The following is a 20,490-nucleotide window of genomic DNA, read 5'->3' as shown; positions in this document are numbered from 1 at the left end:
CTGGTTGGATTTATTTCAAATTTTTTTATGTATCTTATTTTGGACAATCTCTACAAACTTTGTTCCCAGTTTTGAGAAATTTAGTTTTTTAATTTTTGCCGAATTTTTGAAATGTAAAAAATGTGTCTTTCCTTCTACTGGTCCATAGTTTGATGGTTTATTACATGGAAATGGTTCCAGATATCAATATAGTTCCTATTGATCACTGATAGAAGTCATATATGGACTATGACTGGATGAGTTGAGTTCTCCTCCAGTGAAAGTCCCGCCTACTTCTATAGTTAGACTGATCTGCATCCAGACCACAGGACTGGAACATAGAACAGAACCTCAAAAACCTCACACATTCAACTGGTATTCATTCATATAGAACAGGACGCTGACAAACAGGGACACTGGAACTTTTTTTTTTTTTTTTATAACCATCTGAACAGCACAAATCCTTTTTTTTAAAAATCAGACCCAGGCCATTTACATACGTGGTCCTAAATCAGATTCATATCTGATATTTTGAGATACAACTGCAGTCTAAACAGTCATGTCGCAATTCATCTGACTTTTTTACTTCATTGAAATGCGACAGATGGAGGAGGCGGGACCTGGGGAGATCCATATTTACTTCCATAAACACAATGTGGCATTGTTTCAGGACTGTAGACTCACACATGAGTCTAATGGCGTCACATTTGAATTATATTTGTACTAACGTGAACATCCACACAAAAAATTGGATTTCAGCAAAACATCAGAATTACACATTAAGACCTGCAGTGAGAATGTAGCGTAGTAGATCAAAATCTTAGACTAGACTAGACTAGACTAGAATAGAATAGAATAGAATACAATAGAATAGAATAGAAAAATAGAGTGAATATAAAAAAGTCAAATATGAAAATAGAATATAAAGTAAAATAAGAATAGAACTAAAAGCAGAATAAAATAAAAACAGACATAAAATGTGAATAGACACGATATTACCAGTATGTATATTTATGAACAAGTCTATAAAAATAGTCCATTTATGTTTTAATAAATATTGAACAAATATTTCACTGTTATTGCAAGATCAGAGGATTATTGCATGAACTTATTGCACATAATTCACCTTATACAGGGTTATTGCACATTATTGGAAGTAAGTACATGAGGATACATTGACAGAAGTGATCGTTCAGGAAAAATCTTCAGCATTAATTAGAATTGACTCTATCTCAGCCAGTTTTAAAGTGTAACATTATCCTGGTTTTTAATCTATCTCCATCTGCAGCATGATTCTGAAAAGTCAGAAAGGTTCAGGAGTTACAGGGCAGGAGGAGGTGACGAGGAGGTGTAGTTTAAGGACATCAGGAAAACAGAGAATCACAGAGTCTCAACTCTCCTTTGCAGAATCGCACGAAGCTCTGAAAGGTTTGGTTTTTGGTTTTGTACTGACTTTCCACCTAAAAAGACCCACTTAAAAAAAATGAATGTCACTTTAACAGTGGGTTATATTTAGGACATTTTCCTTGTGTTACTTTGTCGTCATTCAGTCGTTTCCCACAGGAACAGAAGCCCTGAAGTCTCTTTGAACAGACTGCATTCGCCTCGATTGTCCACTGTTACTGTCTGACTTCAGTGTCTTCATGTTAGTTCAAAGAGTAGAAGACTTTGTTTTTAGAGCGGTGTTCCATTCTTTTACTGTAAAAGCGTAGAGTTTTGGTGCAGTGTTGTTGGTTTTATTGTCTGACTAGATTGCATTAACATCAAATATTATAGCGTACGAGTACTAAATGGTTGAGTTAACATTGGCATCAAGGTGTGAAGGCTTGACATGGTTTTACGACAACAAATGACATGTTGAGCCATTTTCATTCATAAAATACAGCTTTTTACCCCGCCCCCCCAATGAGGAGACAAGGGGTATTGTTTTTGGTTTGTTTGTTAACACAAGCAGAAAAACTATTGGTTGAATTCATACCAAATTGGGTTCATAGATTGCCCGTGACCCAGAATAGAACTGATTACATTTTGGGAAAAGTAGGTGAAAGTTTCAATTTTTTATTAATTTTTTAATTCTTTTTTTCCTCCATTTACTTATAATGGGTGAAATTTCAAATAAGTCTCAGTATGCGAGTAAGCTGTCAGTCAATGCCTGACACGACAGATGTCAAAGCTTCTGAGAAATTTACAGATGGATTTCATCACTTATTAGAGTGATGTCTAAATCAGGGATGTCAAACTCACTTTAGTTCAGGTTCCACATACAGACCAATTAAAACCCAAGCGGACCGGACCAGGAAAATAATAGCATACAAACCAATTAATAATGTCAACTACAAATGTGCATCTTTGTTTTAGTACAAAAAAGTAAAATTACATTATATAATAACAAACTATCCTTTCACAAACAGATGTGAATAACCTGAGCAACTGTGTACAATGTGAAATTTTGTAAGAGCAATATTATGCCTCATCTGAACATTTTCACGCGTGCATTACAACTCACACATCACAGTGGATCTCCAAAAGTACACGGGAATAACTTTGTTAAAATTGCACTTTCCTTAAGAAATGTCAGGTTTTTCATACGCTATTCAGATTTTTTTTTTTTTTTAAAGGATAGTTTGTAAATGTAAACATTTCTATAATGCCATATTACTTTTGCAATTTTTCACAATAAAACAAAGAAAAATTTGGACTTGTCCTAATTTGTATGTTATTATGACAGTACTTTATTGGTCTGACCCACTTGAGACCATATTGGTTTGTATGTGGAACCTGAACTAAAATGAGTTCTATACCCTTGATTTTTAACATCCTCGTTGTAATTTTTACACTTTGCAAAATCAACCCAAGGGCCAGATTGGACCCTTTGGTGGGCTGGTTTTAGCCCCCGGACCATATGTTTGACACCCCTGGTCTAAATAAAACAATGGAGACCAGAATGAGTCCTGAAAAAAAATACTACCTTGGTATTTTTTTGAAAGAAGTTCAGTTCCATGGGTTTGTGGAGCAGCATCTAGTGGCCGTCAGAGGTATTACACCTACACATATTGATTTGACTGTAACAAGACTATTTCTATAGAACAGTACTGGTCATTTTACTGTACTTGACCTCAGTCAGTGCCTTCTGGTCCAGTGATGAGATTCCCTCCAGCTGCTTGACCACATCTCGGGCCAACACCACCGCGTCCGACTCTCTCTGCATGTAATGTTTCAACTCCGCCAAGCGGGCGTCTGCCGGACAGACGGCAGGTGGACAGAACCCTGAGAGGGAGGAAGACAGAGGTTGTAAAAGCACTTTAACCCATCTCAGCACAGCTATACATCCCCGTTGAAACTCTTTTCATTCCTGCAATCAATATTTATAAAGCTGAAGCGAGCCCACTTTCTGTAAAATGTCACCGTGCTCCAGGCAAAGGTCTTAATGTTCAATTTTTTTTATGTCTCTGGCATTTAGCTGACACTTATCTGAAATGTATGAGGGGCTTTAAAGACTAGATAAAAATGACCAGATGGAAAAACACTCACCTGTTGCTTAGCTTAGCTCGAAATACAATGGTGTACAATGCATTGGTTTGGATCAAGCATTAATAATCATATTTTATTTCCTAGAGTTAATAGACCTTAGTCAAAAAAATGTCCCAAACAAGAAAATAAAGATGCATTGACCATATTTCCTGCCAGAAAACCAATACTATTACAAAGTTTATTCACTTAACTCTGCATAAATCCAGGCTAAAACTTTTTTAAATGTTTAATTTAAAGGCTCACCTCAGTCCTTACAAAACTAGATTTTTACTCATTAATTTTCATGAGTATTCTACAAATAATATAAAACAAGCATAAATGTTACAGCCAAGCTCCTGAACAAGGATATCAGCAAAAAGACAGACTGGTTGTTTTCTTAATCCACACAAAGAATGATTCCACTGAAGATGAGCTATTCTTGTTCAGCAGTTTAATTAAAATTGGTAAAAACAGTTACTCTGTATTATTACTATTATTATTCATAACAATACTATAATAATGATGAAAGATTCTTACAAATAAAAACTAGCAAAAATGTTAAACTATAATAACTGTCATAACTCATAATAATTAGCTTTGATCAGCTGCTAACTGCACAAATTGTTGACTGTCTTACTTGCATAAATGTTCTGAAACATTTGCAAGTTGTTTAAAAAAAAAAAAAAAAAACGAGACGCTTCTGTGGAAGAGTGCCTCGTCATCGGCCGAGAATCGTGCCAGAGCAACAGAGAAAAACTGGATTTATTATCTACTTTTACAGTGGTGTACGAGCACAAAGGGTATTAAACAGCCTGCAGCAGCAGAGAAGACAACGAGTCGCTGCAGATGTTAATGTTATAAGGAATCAATTGTGAGGAAAGGAGGTCAGGGGTCAGGGAAAGGAAATATGAGCTGAGGAAACAAAGTAGAGAATTACCGACTCCAATTTCACACTCTTGCTTTTGAGCCAGGAGTCCATTTGTAGGCGCTACTGTTTGTGTTGTTACTCATATACAGACACACATCTGTACCTGGTTCAGAATGAAACGTCACGTTCACTCTCTGTCTCTATTAATGCTGCCAGAGTGGTTTTATTTCCGGATTATACTAATAACACCCACAAAGATGACAGTTGGCAGGAAGCATGGTTCAACCAATCTGGGGTTTTGATACCAGTTCAGATATTCGTGAAATAAAGCTGCTGCTGCTGCTGCTGCTCAGTCGATGTGACCATTTTCAGGCCAAAAACACAGGCTTATTTGTTTGGTTTTGCAGGAAATAGTTTTGGTGCAGTAAAACTCCTCAGTGTGAACAGATTAAGGAACGGCTCTAGTTTCTATAGCAGTAACACCTTCACCTGTTTAGAGGAAATCTGGTACAAACATATGCTACTGGTTGTTTAAGTCAATCCTTAAGAAATAAAATCTTCAATAACAATTATTTTTATCTTTGTTGTTTGAAAGTTCTCTGTCCAAAAAGCAGAAACAATTCTTAATATTACACTTAAGAAGACTGAAAATAGTTCAAAAAGAGTAAAAACAAGTTAAGAAAATCTTACTCACAAAAAGAGACGTCCTGTTGTGTTACATCTTTGTCGACAAGATATCAAGACAAACTAGTGTCGACAAGATAACAAGACACAAACTAGTGCTGTCACAACAAAAGGAGCTGATAGATGGAATCCATCAGGAGCAGAAGTGGAAAAATGGTGTGAACGGCATGTCAGCAGCAATTACACAGAGTATTTAATACAAATTTGTCACTCACCAAAGTAATTAACAAAATGCTCAGTTTAAAAACTCAATTTGCAGCCTGATCCCTTCAAATCAGTCTCAGACTTGAGCTTTGGAGGTTAAATACACAAGGAGTCTTTTTTTTAATTGCAATTATTAGTCTAAAATGTTTTTACTTTTTTGTTTTTGGTAGATTTCTGGTTCAATGAGCCAGTCTTTATTTGTCAGCGTTTAATAAATCTGATTGTAACTAATAAATGGTGTCAGAGATGTTTTGATGATTCTCTCTGATGACTCTAATTGAGCATTTCATGCCTGTTTCCAGGTAATTTACTCTCACAGACACTCAATATCAATTATTTTTCAAAGAAATTTTGCTTAATGTGCATTTAACAGCTCCTCTTGGAATCTAGTGCCTCTTCCCGTGGCCCTCTGAGGGGCTCCAGGTGTCTGACCTCCATGAGTGGAGCTGTCAGGATTTCCGCCAGCATCACCACCAACACTGCCAACATCGCCGCCGCCGCTGCTACTGCTGCTGCCAGCCTGGGTGACTTTGATAATCTGCAGTCGGATCAGCTCAATCTTGGAGCGGCTATCCTGCAGCATCTGCTGAGCTGTGGACAACATCTGATCCTGGATAACAACATCACATCAAGAGAAAACAAGCAGCACTTCATCACTACTGACAGGTCAAATGGAAGCACATTCACACACATAAACAAATAATAACAACAAACTCAAAACAAGTGGCTATACATGAGGAAATGACCAATAACAGCTCTGGGCTGCTAGAGCAAGTAAAAACAAGTGTCAAAGAAACAGAACAACGTGTTCAAGAACAGTATGACTTTGCACTTCACTAACCTCAGGGTGATGCTCTCGCTCCTGGCTGAATTAGGACTAATTTGTCATCCCCTTTGGAGGTGGAGGGGGGACTTCTCAGGTTGCGCCTCTCCACCTTCACTATCCTTGAAACACAACAAGTCCTGTGATGTTATGTGCGTGCAGAGGGCTCCTCTGATGCAGCTCCTACATCTTCAGACCTGGCTCACACAGCCTGTCCTCCTGTTTGTTTTCACCTCCCTGCAGCCTCCTCTGCAACGTCCCCTTCCCGCTGCATCCTCATCCTCCGCTCTTGTAACCAAATCTCTCTCTCTCCTTGTCTTTGAGCTTTCTGCAGGGGGGAAGGCAGAGTTCTTCTCTCCGCTGCCAGCACTGCTGCTGCTGCTACTGCTGCTCTGACAGTGCTGATCACCAGCTCTGGGCTCGGCATTGGCCGTTTCATGACCACATGTTCCCCTGCTGTCACCAACCAAAAGACAAACACCACAGAGCTGCTACTGCTGCTCCTTTCGGGACAAGACAGAAACAAGCCTGCAGTGTTTAGGAGATTTGTTTAACCTGCTGTGACAAGAAGGGGGTGTGAGGGACATTGAGAGCCACACTGATGGCTGTTAACAGGGGGTGGGATACATAATATGAGCAGCTGCTGGTGTAAGGATCATGGAGTTTTACTGTGAATTCAGGCTGCATTCAAGGAGACATGACAGCCCCATGCCCTGTCACCTTTTAAATCATTACATAACTGTGAGAAAATTCAACTAATGCAAGTACTATGATTTACAGGTAGATGAAGTGTCTTCTTTTCTCGGGAAGCATCCAACTATCATAAAGGTTTTAGACTTATATGTTAAATTTCTGACTGCATAAAGTGTCTTTTTATGTGTTAGTGTTAGCTAAACTGCACACAGGTCAGACTGTTATGCTAATTAGCTTAAACCACCAGAACAGGACGAGGCTCCGACTGAAGCATCTGTGTCAAAGTGCGACACTGCGAGCCGGTTGAACTGAAGGTTAAATGAATAAAGGCATTCCCAGTCAGTCCCGACTAATTTGAAACCACTTGAGGGGGATAATATAAGCAATGAGAGAGGATTTATTGAATTTAGGTGTGATTTTAAGGCAAGAGGCATTAGTGAATCAGCCAATCGGAGCGTAGTAATCAGGCTATAACAGGTCTGGAGCGGATTTCGTCATTAGGTTTATGTAAATAATTCAGACGTTTTCGACGGCTGCATAAAGTGTTTTTAAGCGCTGTTTTCTTACCTAAAATATGATGTTTAACCGCTAACAGACTTGGTCGAATTACGTCTGACAGGCTAATTAGCGATTAGGCACCTAGCTGCTTCAGCATCTTTTTTTAAAGTGCGCAAGTGCGAGTCGGCCGAGCTGAAGGTTTGTCCCGGGCCAAATAAACCCATTTATTTTTGGGCCTAGAGTAGTTATAAATTATTCCGAGGGGTGATATAAGTAATTATAGGGGGATTTAGTTGAATTGGTGTTTGATTTGAAGTGAAGGGGCATTAGTAAATAGTCAAAGTGGGGCTGTGTAGTGAGACCTACTTTGAGAGGCGGAGCTCGCTTCAGCTCCAGTCGCCGAGGCGCGTTCGTAATGAAAGGAGCGCGTGAGCGGCGGTTGCTGTGACTTCCTCGCTCATCGGCAGCTACATTGTGTGGAGAGCAGCACGTTGTTGGCTTCTGCACGCTGAACTTTACGCCGAATTAACGTTCTCCTGTCCAGGGAGAAACCACATTCAAAGCTACCAGCTATTCTCTCAGACGTCTGTAAGTTACCCCAGCTTGCGAAAACATGTCGGCCTCGGCGGCAAAAGTGAGTAAAAAGGAGCTGAACTCGAACCATGACGGAGCGGACGAAACCTCCGGTAAGAAGGGGAATGGCGGCCTCCTGTACTGTTCACCGCCATTTTCACTTTCTTCTCTAACATAATGTGCTTTGCCACAGGATGCAATATTGTTCATTATTATTGTGCGTATTGCTCTACTTTTCGTCCCTGGAGCCGCTTTTCGGTTAACCACAGCGGTTGTTGCGCGTATTCCCATTTCGCTAACGGCGGCTAGCGCACCAGCTAACGCGTTTATTAGCATACCGCTATTCCTGCCCGCTGTTGTTCAGTTCAGACCGGTGCTGAGAGGCCATGTTAGCTAGTTAATTTAGCATTATCAGCGTGGCCAGTTGTGTCGATGGCTGCTGAGTAAGTGGCGGTATGCGATGCTGGTGAACAATTGTGGTGTGTGCTGTTGGGGCTTTAACTCAAAGTAGATGATTCGTTTAATAAGAAGGTGGTTATTTACTGAGAAAGTTGCCCGTTTCTTTTGCTTGCTAGCAGCTAGCTAGGCAGTGTTGTTGTTGTAATGTTACCTAACGCTAGCTGACGACGTTCTGTTTTGTTACTTGCCAATATGCATTTAAATCTACCACCCCCGCTCTCGGTCAAACGGGTGATTAGAATTGTGGTTTATTGGAGGACCGGGCCGGGTGGAGGGCGCTTGGACGTCCAGGTGGTGTAGTCTGGCATCTGTCCCCGCTCGGTCTCTCACGTTATCGCGGCTCTCTCACTGTGTGTCCCACATTTAAACCACGCGGCCTTGTCGGTAGCAGCCGGCAGGAAACGGTGAGTGTCTGAGCCGCGAGATGTCTTGCGATTGGCCCTTCAGTGTACCTTCACCTCCGGAGAAGACCGTTTGCAATCTGACGCATAAGCACTGATTAAATACCTTTACTCGAGTACTGCACAGGTCTGAGGGTATTTCCATTTTCTGATACCTTGTATTTCTGTTCGACCAGACAAATATTGGACTTTTACACACTACTGCTCTGATTTGGTAACTTAAAAGTTTCTCCTCTTAACTCGTTTTGTGATAGTTGAAATCAACCAACAATTAGGTTTATGGTTGTACTTTGTACATAATTAAGGGAATGCAGGATACTTCCTTGTAACGCGTGTTTTAATATTGTGTAACGCTCTTTTTATTTGTGTTAAAAGATTTCTTGGCATCGAAATAAATGTTTTACGACCATAAGTAAAATTTCAGAATGGCTAACATGAGAATGAACAAAAATAGACAGTTTATACCAGCCACGTGTGTATTGTATCAATTGGAATTAGATTTTTCTTAAATGTTTTTATCCACATTTATTTCATGTGTTGTTTTAACAAGACTCGTTTTCCTCATGTGTACAACATTGAGTAGACTTGTGTAAAATAAATGCATCATAAGTTTTGTAATTTAATTTAAAAAAATAAAATAAAATCATCAGACATGTACTATTCAAAACTGTTAGACACCTGTCTTCTGTAGTAAAAGGCCAAAATATTTGCATGAGATGTAGTGGAGCAGATCTAAACAGGAGCATAAAATGTAAATGACTGAAACACGTGTGTTTGAGTATTGTAAACAGGTACATCCCACCACTATTCACTAGATTAATGGTGGGTTAATTGTCATTTTAACTCTATCTTCCACTATCGCATAACTTTACTTAGTGGTACATGTGAGATTGCCAAAAGAGTTGATATACAACAACTCACTGATAGTATGTCAGCTGTTGCAAATACAGTGTGCATTGCCATTATTACATTCCCATGGATTTGATGAAAAAGGTTATTATTTTTACCCAAGTTAATTTGCGTGTCATTTAACAGTTGTTTTGTTTTTGTTTCTTTTTTCTGCAGAGAAAGAGCAGCAAGAAGCTATTGAACACATTGACGAAGTTCAAAACGAAATTGACAGGTAATGCAGTCTGCCAAGTTTATGTAAATTATGCATGTTGGAACAGTTTGTGTCATTAGAAGAAAACAAATGACAAGCACATCTTTGTCAGGAAGAGGGACTGACTAATGAAATCAACTGCTGTCATTTATGGTTGATGTGTAACCTGGCAAAATCTCAGTCCTCCGGTACTGTTGTGACAGTCTCATCCATGAATAAATTACATGACTACTAGAGTGATATATGATGACAGTAACTAGTAACTAAATGTAAAGTAAGACACTACAATGTGTTCTGTACCACAGGTTGAACGAGCAAGCCAGTGAGGAGATCCTCAAAGTAGAACAGAAATACAACAAACTTCGTCAGCCATTCTTTCAGAAGAGGTCAGAACTGATCGCCAAAATCCCCAATTTCTGGGTCACCACATTTGTCAACCATCCACAAGGTAATTATTTCATCTAAGTCAACGAACTACATTATAGCAACACTGTTTATCCTGTGGTTAATGGTGTTTGAACACATTTTTCCTGCAGTATCTGCCCTACTGGGGGAGGAAGATGAAGAAGCGCTTCATTACCTGAGCCGAGTGGAGGTGACAGAGTTTGAAGACATCAAGTCAGGCTACAGAATAGATTTTGTAAGTATGGTTTGCTGAAACAGTCATCAGGACATGTGTGTAGTCTGTTGTGTTCTTACCTGATTGTATTTTGTGCCTCAGTATTTCGATGAAAATCCGTACTTCGAAAACAAAGTACTTTCCAAAGAGTTCCATCTGAATGAGAGCGGAGACCCATCTTCAAAGTCGACAGAAATCAAATGGAAATCAGGAAAGGTTTGTATTATTTTTTTTACACTACATTGTCTCCTTCCTCCATCTTTGATACCTTCTCATTTTGATTTGACTCTTTTTAAAATGTTTTTAGGACCTGACCAAGCGCTCCAGCCAGACACAGAACAAAGCAGGAAGGAAGAGGCAACATGAAGAGCCAGAGAGCTTCTTCACTTGGTTCACTGATCACGCCGATGCTGGCGCTGACGAGCTCGGGGAGGTCATCAAGGACGACATCTGGCCTAACCCTCTGCAGTACTACCTGGTATGTTCACGTAAACTAATGGAATGCTGCGTTCAAGACCCCATTTCCCCAACCCTTTATGTTACATTGGGTCTTGTGGGGATTTTCCCATTTTCTATCCACTAAAAGCTGCACACGCTGCTTCTACTGTTTTGGAAGTCAAAGATAAACCAGCGCTGATTCTGATCTGCAGGTTCCTGATATGGATGATGAAGAGGGCGAAGGTGAGGACGACGAGGAAGATGAGGAGGGTCTGGAGGACATAGACGAGGAAGGTGATGAAGATGGTGAAGAGGATGAGGAGGACGATGGAGAAGACGGAGAGGTAACATGACTTCTACAACTGGATATGTAGATTACCCCAAATGTGACATACTTCCACACACATTTTTGGATTAAATCATTCAGCAGCAACATGAGAAGTACAGCTCTACACACTTAAACAGAGTGTACGAGTTAAAATTCAAACCTTTCTCTACACATACTTCATACTTTGTATTTATTTGTATGTTTTATCTTCTACTTGATTAAACCTTTTGTATTTCTCATGGTTAAATGGGGGAATAGTCTGTTAGGATTGCTGTTCTATTTCATTTTACCCTGTAAGGACAAAATATGTTGATGTTAAAACTTATTGGCCTGTTTTTTTTTTTTATTGTTTTTTTTTTTTTCCAGGATGACGAAGGAGAAGACGACTAAGAAATAACATCATCATCTACCCATACCCTCAACCTTCTATTCCCTGTTTGGTTTTTCCACTCATGTTCGGGAGCAAAGGTTTTAATTTTATTTTTTACTTTTTGTTTCTTTTTTTTTTTTTTTCTTTTTTTTTTACGTGTGCTTCGTTCTCCATTCTGAAGCCTCTTCACCTGTTGGTGCCATGTTTTGTTCTCCTTGACTCATAAGGCCGTTGGCACTTTGCCCTGAATTGTGAGTACCATCCCTGAAGAAAAAAAAAAAAAATCATCTCAAAAAATAATAATAAAAGTATAAAAATAGAATCAGCACGGCATCCTGAGTAGAATTTGAAGACAACTGGTGCAGAATTCCTTCTGTTAAAGGTTGTGTGGTAAATTTGACTAAAGCCATGGTGTAGTGACCTAGTGCTAGCAGACCTCGAGAGAAAAGAAACTCCCTTTCTTTTCAGTTGGGGCATTGATCCCTTAAAAAAACTGTTATTTTTCCCCTATGTGGTTAACGAGTACCAGCTCATTCCTTTGACTTGTAATGTTCAGGGGGAGGGGGGGTGGGGTAAGCTGGGGAGGGGCAGGAGTATGTTGGTTATGGGGAGAGTGGTTATTTTGACACCATTTCTATGGGACTTTTTTTTTTTTTTTTTTTCATTGTATTGTTTTACAGATATCCATGAGATTTGAAATGACATTTTTAATAAAGAACAAAATGGAAAAAAAACAAGCTTGTAAATTTTGGCCCCCACTGCTTCACGACTTAACTCCCTGTTATCTCAAAGAATTTCCATTTAATCACCCTTTCCTTTTCCGCTGGGGGGAAAAGAAACTGTTTTAAATTTGAGGTGTACAACTTGCTTTGTTACAATAATAAAACTTACTGTGTATACATGTGTGGGAGTCTTCAAACCAAATAGGTGCTTAGAAAGAAGTTTATTTCAAAAAATAGATTTAATCTGCAGCAGCATAGGCACCAGGGTTAAACTGAACACAGGGATGTCAAACTCAGGTGAGTTCAGGTTCCACAGACAGACTGATCTGAAATGGGTCAGACCAGTAAAATAATAACCTACAAAGTACAGTTTTCTGTGTTTTAGAGTGAAAAAAGTAAAACTACATTATGAAAATGTTTTCATCTACAAACTCCTTCCATGAACCTGAAATTTCTGTAGAAAAATAAGTAATTTTAACAATATTTTGCCTCAGTTTATCATTTCCACCTGTAAATTATAACTTACAGGTCACAGTGGATCTACAAATACACAATATTTAATATAATGATTAAAATGACATTTCTATTTCAAGTACATTTTTTTTGTGAAGGATAGGTTGTAAATGTAAACATTTTCATGTAATTTCACTTTTTTTTTACACTTGGATCATTTATAGGTTATTATGATGGTATTTAATTAATGTGACCCACTTCAGATCATATTGGTCTGAATGTGGAACCTGAACTAGAAGGATTTGAACATCCTAGACAGTTAATATCAAAGTGTCATTTCTGCATTTCACTCATTCGTCGTATGGGAAGGATTGGAGTCTTTGGCGGACCAGTTTTGACCCACGGGCCGTATGTTGGACACCCCTGCCGTACGCTCACAGTCCATCAGCTCGTGAAGGATTTTGGTGTCATTAATAAGCTGGAAGCGAAGTCTTCCTGTAACAGTCGATGGGTGATCAGAGCCAGGAAGGTGTGTTCGGACTCATCAAATTTGGATTTTGTGACTGTGTCTGGCCAGTCGCTGGGCTGGAACGCCCAACCTGGAACGAGAAGAAGGTGAAACAGCATCTGAAGTGAACAGGGACTGGAAGAGAGGGGTCCATCACAGAAGAACAGAGGGATTCTTACACCGTATTTCACCAAATCCACTCAGCTGTACTGGTGTCGAATGCATCACATCGTACACTACGTTCACACTGTAGGGCTTAATGCGCAATTCAGATTTTTTTAGGTGAAATCTTTTTTTTTTTTTATGTGCTGGTTCATATTCCACATTAAATGCGACTTCTATCAGTTTTGAGTCTGAACTGAATGTGACCCTGAAGTGACCCACATGAACTAAAGAGGTCCTGAAGTGACCCACATGAACTAAAGAGGTCCTGAAGTGACCCACATGAACTAAAGAGGTCCTGAAGTGACCCACATGAACTAAAGAGGTCCTGATAGAATGTGAGACCACGCAGACACACTGTGTTTACCGAAGGAAATACGTTTTTCCCTCTGCTCCTCCTCCTGGGACGCAGAGTTGTGACACTTGTAGCATTTCAATGACGCAAAGGTCGGATAAATTTCGACCTGGCTGTTCAGACTGAAGTCGCATTGTAAAATATCAGATACGCATCAGATTTAGGACCGCATATGAAAGTGGTCTGGTTTTGATTAGTGCTGTTCAAACTGTCTTTAATAGATCAGATCCAGGTCACATATAGGCGAAAAATCAGATTTGGGCCACATTTACCTGCAGTGTGAACAGGGCCATAGTCTGACCAGAGGGTGCTCACCTGTGTCCAGACAAATGTTAAACCCATAGTTTATACAGAATCCAAATTAAGTTAATACAGGGCTGTCAAACTCATTTTAGTTCAGCTTCCACATACAACCCAATATGATCTGAAGTGAGTCAGACCCGTAAAACAAATACATAACATAGTAATCCAAATATTTATTTGTTTTAGTGTGAAAAAAGTAAAATTATAATATCCTCCTGAGATCCAGCAATGCATTTTTGCTCCTGTAGGGGACAAGAGTTCCACAGCTTTACTTAAAAATAAATAAATAAATACTGTTCACTACAAACAACATTCCATACTTTAAAAAATGTATCTGAAAAACTGTTACATCATGTTGTTTCCAATCAAGGCAATTATTTAATGTAAAAAAGCTGGAATTTTCACTTTCCTGGGTGTCAGGAGGATAAGAAAGAATGAAATTTCTCAAGAAAAATACGTGCAATTTCAACAATGTTATGTTTCCGCTCATTACCACAGCTTACAGTAAATCTACAAAGGCACATTTTTTTAGTAACAGGCAGAATATTGTTAAAATTGCACTTATTTGTCAGGTTCGTATTTGTGCAGATTCACATTTTATTGTGAAAGGATAGTTTGTAAATAGAAACATTTTCATTGAGTAATTTTACTTGTTTTTTTTCATATATATATATATATACATATATATATATATATATATATATATATATATATATACACACACACACAAAACCAAGCAGACAGTTTAGACTTGTGTCATTTGTGGGTCATTATTCTATTATTATACATGAGATCATACTGGTTCTTTATTTGGTCTCTGAACTAAAACCAGTTCGACACCTTTGACGTTTCATAACTTCAGTGTCATTTTTGTCCTTTGTAAATTCATCCCACAGACCGGGTTGGACCCTTTGGTGGGCCAGTTTTGGTCCACAGGCCGTATGTTTGACACCCCTGTACTACAGCATTAAAATCTGGTCTTCTGGGTTCAATATAGAACAGAAAGAAAGATATTCACACATGTTATTATTGATTAAAAAAAAAAAAGATGGATTAGTATCATAAATGGAACAAAAATAAGGAAGTAAATAAACAGATAAATGTATTTAATGCAGCCAAACTAAACAATGAATTAGACATTAAAAATTAACTGATAAATGAGTTTAGATGATAGGGTAAAATAGGTAGATTTACTTCACTAATTTTCATATATTTATCTACATATATGTCATTTCGTTCTAATAACATCAACAACTTTTTCTTCAAATTATTATTAAACTTCATCCAATTTTTTAAAAAAAACTGAGTGGAAATTGAAAAATGGTTGAAAGCATTGACTTTAAACTTAAATATCTATTTTCTTGCTCTTTCATTATTAGTGTATTTGTCTTTTCTCTAAATCCCTCAGTTGTAACCAGTTACTATTCTTATTTAAGAGGCTAGAAAATACAAATAACAGTGTTTTCCTTCTCATGTACTAACACATACTAACTGCCCAGCTGTGTTTGCATTCAGATGTTGTGTTTTCCTACACAACACACACACGTCTACACGTCTGGGCTTTTAAGTGGTTTAAATGGAGAATTTAGGACTTTTTTGTGTTTGTTTCTGCTGATAATAACCCACAGTTCCAGTACAGAACTGTCATTTTCCACCCCCTCACAATCAATGGATCAAAATTCCACCCTTTACCAAACTCACATTTATAGACTTAGTTGGATTTCTTCATGAGGTTTATTATGCAAATAAATGTTTTAAAAATCTAAAGAGTCCCTAAACTCATAACTTTCCTTTATTTAAGACACAATACAGTTTCAACAAATACATTTTCAGTCTCATGCATTTCAGATATTGTTGAAAAAACTGCAGTCATGGTCATTTCCCTGCTGTTAAACTTCATAAAGTTTGAGCCAATCTGTCTTCAAGGGTTAATTCATGACTTTTCTAAAATTCCATGATTTTTTTTCCAGGTTTTTCATAAACATGGGAACACGATAGGACATTTCCCAATTACTGATATGAAATTAGTTGAAAATAAATAAATAAAGTCACCTTGGAAGCACTGATTTGAAAAGAAAACATTACAATATTACAATGTTCAAAAGAAAATCACTCCAGATTATTATTATTATTTTACTTTTAGTTTTATGAACATTCTCACATTTATTGATTAATTGCATTGAGTTTGATATTAGGCATTTATTACTTTGAATTACTGTTCAGTGCAACAGTTTCTTGGTTTATTTAATAAAGTAATTTTTTTCTTTTCTTTTTCTATTTATTTAATACATACTTTAGCACACAGGTGTCAAACATGCGGCCCCTGGGCCAAAACCAGACCACCAAAGGGTCCAAACAGGCCCGTGGGAGGAATTTGTGAAGTGTAAAAATTACACTGAAGATAATTACAATGAAGGATGTTAAAATCATTGTAATTCAGGTTCCAAATATAAACCAATGTGATTTAAAGTTGTTTTTTTTTGTTTGTTTGTTTTAGCACAAAAAAAAGTAAAATTACATAAAACTGACTACGTACATTTACAAACTATCCCTGAACAAATACAAAAATGAACCTGAAATGTCTTAAGAGAACTTTTTTAATAATATTCTGCCTGTTACCAAATGTTTTTTTTTTTTTTTTTTGCATTTTTAGATCCACTGTGATCTGTAAATTATAATGCATGTGTGTAAACGATAAACAGAGGCAGAATTCTGTTAAATTTCACTTACATTTCTGAGGACATTTTAGGTTGTTGATATTAGGAACATTTTAAAGGAAACTTTGTAGATGTAAACCTTTTCATAATGTAACTGTACTTTTTTCACTGTTATTATTTCACTGTTCAGTTCAGATCATATTGAGCTGAATGTGGAACCTGAACTAAAATGTGTTTGACAGCCCTACTTCAGCAGATATTTTTAAAAAATAACTTTTATTAACAATTCTTAACATACAATCTTAACACAAACACTAAAAAAAAATACATTCACTTGACACATTTTTAGGTCAGAAACAAAAATAACAAATCAGCTTTTTCAAATTTTCAGTGTTGTTCCCATAAGTTTTGAGATCTGTTATTCTAAATTTATAGGAGGGTTTTTTTTTTCACCAAATCATTTTGTGAAAGTAATATTTTCTACTTTTTAATATGGCTGTGCGATAAATTAATGTACTCTGTGCATACTATAGGTGTTTTGTTTTATTGTATGACTTTACATTACTTTTATTGTACATATTATATATTTATATATCTTTTATTCTGTTTTTTACACTTTAACATTCCATTGTTGGTGGTATGTGGGAAGTCTGTAGTGATGGGTCAGTGTGTTTGTTTGTACAGCTGTCGTAACCAAACAATTTCCTGCAAAGGATCAATAAAGTGTCTATCTATCTATCTATCTATCAATCTATCTATCTATCTATCTATCTATCTATCTATCTATCTATCTATCTATCTATCTATCTATCTATCTATCTATCTATCTATCTATCTATCTATCTATCTATCTATCTATCTATCATTGGCTAAAACAGTTTCCTTCCTCAAATGATCATTATTCTGTTGCCTTAGAATCAAATAAATATAATGCTATGATTGCTTTTATTTCCTTTGACCTGCAGGTTAATGGTATTTCTTTCTTTTCCTTTATTATCTGATGTTCTTCCACTCATTCCACAGCTGTTTGGTGTATATATATATATATATATATATATATATATATATATATATATATATATATATATTTGTATATTTCGTGGATGTGGACCCACCTAGGTGAGTTTTACACCGTGGGCAGGTCGCCACGGCCCACGCAAACCCCGGGAACCAGGTGAAGTGCTTATCCGCCGGCCAGTGCTGGGTCACGTCCGCCTTTCTGAAGGTGACCACCTCAAACCGGTGTCCGTGCGGGTTCTCCAGCAGCTGGACGGTCACCCTGCGCCCGCCCACCAGCGTGGCGTTGCGGCTGGACAGCGCGAGGCGGCTGGGCACGAGCCGGATGTCTGTCCCGAAGGCGAGCTCGTGTCCGCACGCCCGGCACAGTATGAGGGTGTCGGTGCTGGTGCCGGTGTCCCCCCGGGCCCCGGTACACGCCTCCGCCGGCCGGTATACGGCGGAGGAAAGGATGAACACAATGGAAAAGTAGTGCACGAGCAGGAGCCACTGCGTCCACACCGAGCATCTCATACTGTTTCACATGGACTGAAGCTAACAACACTTAGCAAAACTGTTAGCACTGTTAGCCGCGCGGTTTGGAGTCTTCTGTCTGTTCAAACGTGCATTTCACCAGCTCGGATGGGTTCACACTTTGACGCAGATGAAAATGGTGATTAGTGGACTGAGATTTAAGCAGATATGAAATAGGAACCCGATCGGCTGTTGAGCTAAGCTAACACGGAAGTGCTAGCAAAGAAACCGGAAGTACAGTCATACCAACCATTTCCTCTAAAAGAGAATTTTTTTATTTTTTATTTTTTATTTTTTTGTATTACAAACAAAATTAGAATTTTACATTTCAAAATTTTACATAACATATATCCATCCAACGCTAGTTTGTGTCGATTTTATGATGTGGAAGAAATATGCAACTTTTGTCAATCTGAATCTGAAACTACACTACACTTATTTTTTTATGTGAACATTCTTCTAACTTTTGGTCCAAAATGGAAAATTATATCATAACTAAAAGTAACAATAAAATAAATCTAACATCCCAAAATGTAATTACTTATTTTAAACATGATACTAACAATCTAGAATTTATTGTAAATTTGTTCATATTATTTGGAAAATTTCATATACATAAAAACAAAAACACTCCTAAATTTTAAAATCTTCCAATTAGAATTTGGAAATTATATTAAATCTTTAGAACTAATTTATAATAATAATTTAAAAAAAAAAAAAAAAGCACTTACACCTTGGCTATTTATAAACATTTTTTTTAATATTGACTGAACTCTCTGTTGCATATTATTTATTTACATTTGTCAGAATTATTATTTTTTATTTATTTTTATATTTTATTTATTTATTTATTTTACTATTATTTCTATATATTATGCTTTGTTTTTTTGTTGTTTTTTTTTAAACTATGCATTATTGTCTTAAACTCATATGTTCAAGTGCTTTTCCCTTTTGACATCTTGTTGTTTGTTTAAAATGTTGTACTGTATACTCAAATGTTGTTAATAAAGTTGGAAAAAAAAGAACTTTTTTTTTATTGGCACAAAGGAAATTTACAGAACGAGAATGGGATAAACATTACAAAAGAGAAATATAGGAATACATTTGAGACATGGTGGAATGATTAAACACAACTATTCCAACTATCAGAAACAAAAAACAAACAAACACAAAAAATAATTTTTAGACATTTGAGGTGTAATGAAAATATTGAAGCAGAAAGAAAAATAAATAACTAAATCAGACTGGACAACAGAGCACAAAGGACTAGGCAAGATATAATTAAAACAGCAAGGATTTAGATAAACTAAAATAAAGTTTTCTGGCCTTTTTTTTTTTTTTTTTTTTTTTTTTTTTACATATTTTCAATGTACTTAAGAGATTTGTAATACTTAATAAAATCATATAAAAACAAGTTAAAGGAGGGGTTCGTATTTTTCCATTTACAAGAATGAATATGATATTTACCCAAAATAATAATAAGGTTAACTATATCTTTGACATTAACTTCTAATAAATCCATAAAATAAATAAGATCACATAAAGAAAAAGATGGAATATTTTCAATTTTTAAGGACAACCAATTGTGAATATCAGCCCAAAAAGAAATGCTCTTTGAACAATTAAAAAACAAATGATCAATGGTTTCGGCTTCAGATGAACAGAAAACACAGGGATCCACAAATTAATCTAAAAGAGAACACTAACGGTCATTTAGCACAGCAGCGTCCAATCATGATTGTTTTAAAAGCACTTTTTTCCAATTATTTAGACAATTTAAAGAACATTATAAACACTCAATCAAATACAATTTTTAAAAAAAACCATGTCAAGTATACCATCCTATTTAATTCATGTAATTTCTATTTTATACCTCAAGCTTTTTTATTTTATTTTATTTTATTTTTATGTATTTATGTATTTATTTATTTATTTATTTATTTATTTATTTATTTATTTATTTATTTTAGCTTACATCTGTTTCTATATTGGAAATGTAAAATATATTGTAAAATGGGACTTTTTTAAATCCTACTTTGATGTATACTGTTATGTACTGTTCAATTGTTCATTGTTCAATAATAATAATAATAGAAAAAAGAACAGTAGTGGTCATTTAACACAGGAGACAAATGCAAATATTTAAAAACAAATCCCAGATTTTACATTTTTCATAATGAGTTGCTTTGTTTTGTAAAAGCCCTGATTCTCTTTAAAAAGAAAAATACCTGCAAACTTTTTAATATGATTG

At 36.7% G+C, this 20,490-nt stretch overlaps 2 protein-coding genes across 2 annotated transcripts in view; one reads left to right on the top strand and one right to left on the bottom strand.

Moving 5' to 3' along the window:
* Positions 1–7,347, bottom strand: part of LOC115416739 (serine/threonine-protein kinase N2-like) — a 30,235-nt gene extending 22,888 nt beyond the window's left edge. The window contains exons 1-3 of the mRNA XM_030130594.1: positions 6,087–7,347; positions 5,678–5,855; positions 3,095–3,246 (exon numbers count right to left, since the gene is read on the bottom strand). Of these exons, the coding sequence (XP_029986454.1) occupies positions 3,095–3,246; positions 5,678–5,849 (324 nt within the window). The 5' untranslated portion in view covers positions 5,850–5,855; positions 6,087–7,347. The remainder of the gene's footprint in view (positions 1–3,094; positions 3,247–5,677; positions 5,856–6,086) is intronic.
* A 369-nt stretch (positions 7,348–7,716) lies between these two features.
* LOC115416740 (protein SET) lies at positions 7,717–12,446 on the top strand. The gene is made up of 8 exons (XM_030130595.1): positions 7,717–7,945; positions 9,758–9,815; positions 10,100–10,242; positions 10,331–10,434; positions 10,516–10,629; positions 10,721–10,891; positions 11,064–11,195; positions 11,546–12,446. The coding sequence occupies exons 1-8, from the start codon at positions 7,873–7,875 to the stop codon at positions 11,567–11,569; spliced, it is 819 nt and encodes a 272-aa protein (XP_029986455.1). The 5' UTR covers positions 7,717–7,872; the 3' UTR covers positions 11,570–12,446.
* The last annotated feature ends 8,044 nt before the right edge of the window (positions 12,447–20,490 follow it).

This window comes from Sphaeramia orbicularis, unplaced genomic scaffold (assembly GCF_902148855.1).
Source record: "Sphaeramia orbicularis unplaced genomic scaffold, fSphaOr1.1, whole genome shotgun sequence".
NCBI classification, from domain to species: Eukaryota; Metazoa; Chordata; class Actinopteri; order Kurtiformes; family Apogonidae; genus Sphaeramia; species Sphaeramia orbicularis.
This window is presented reverse-complemented; position numbering and strand designations above follow the sequence as displayed.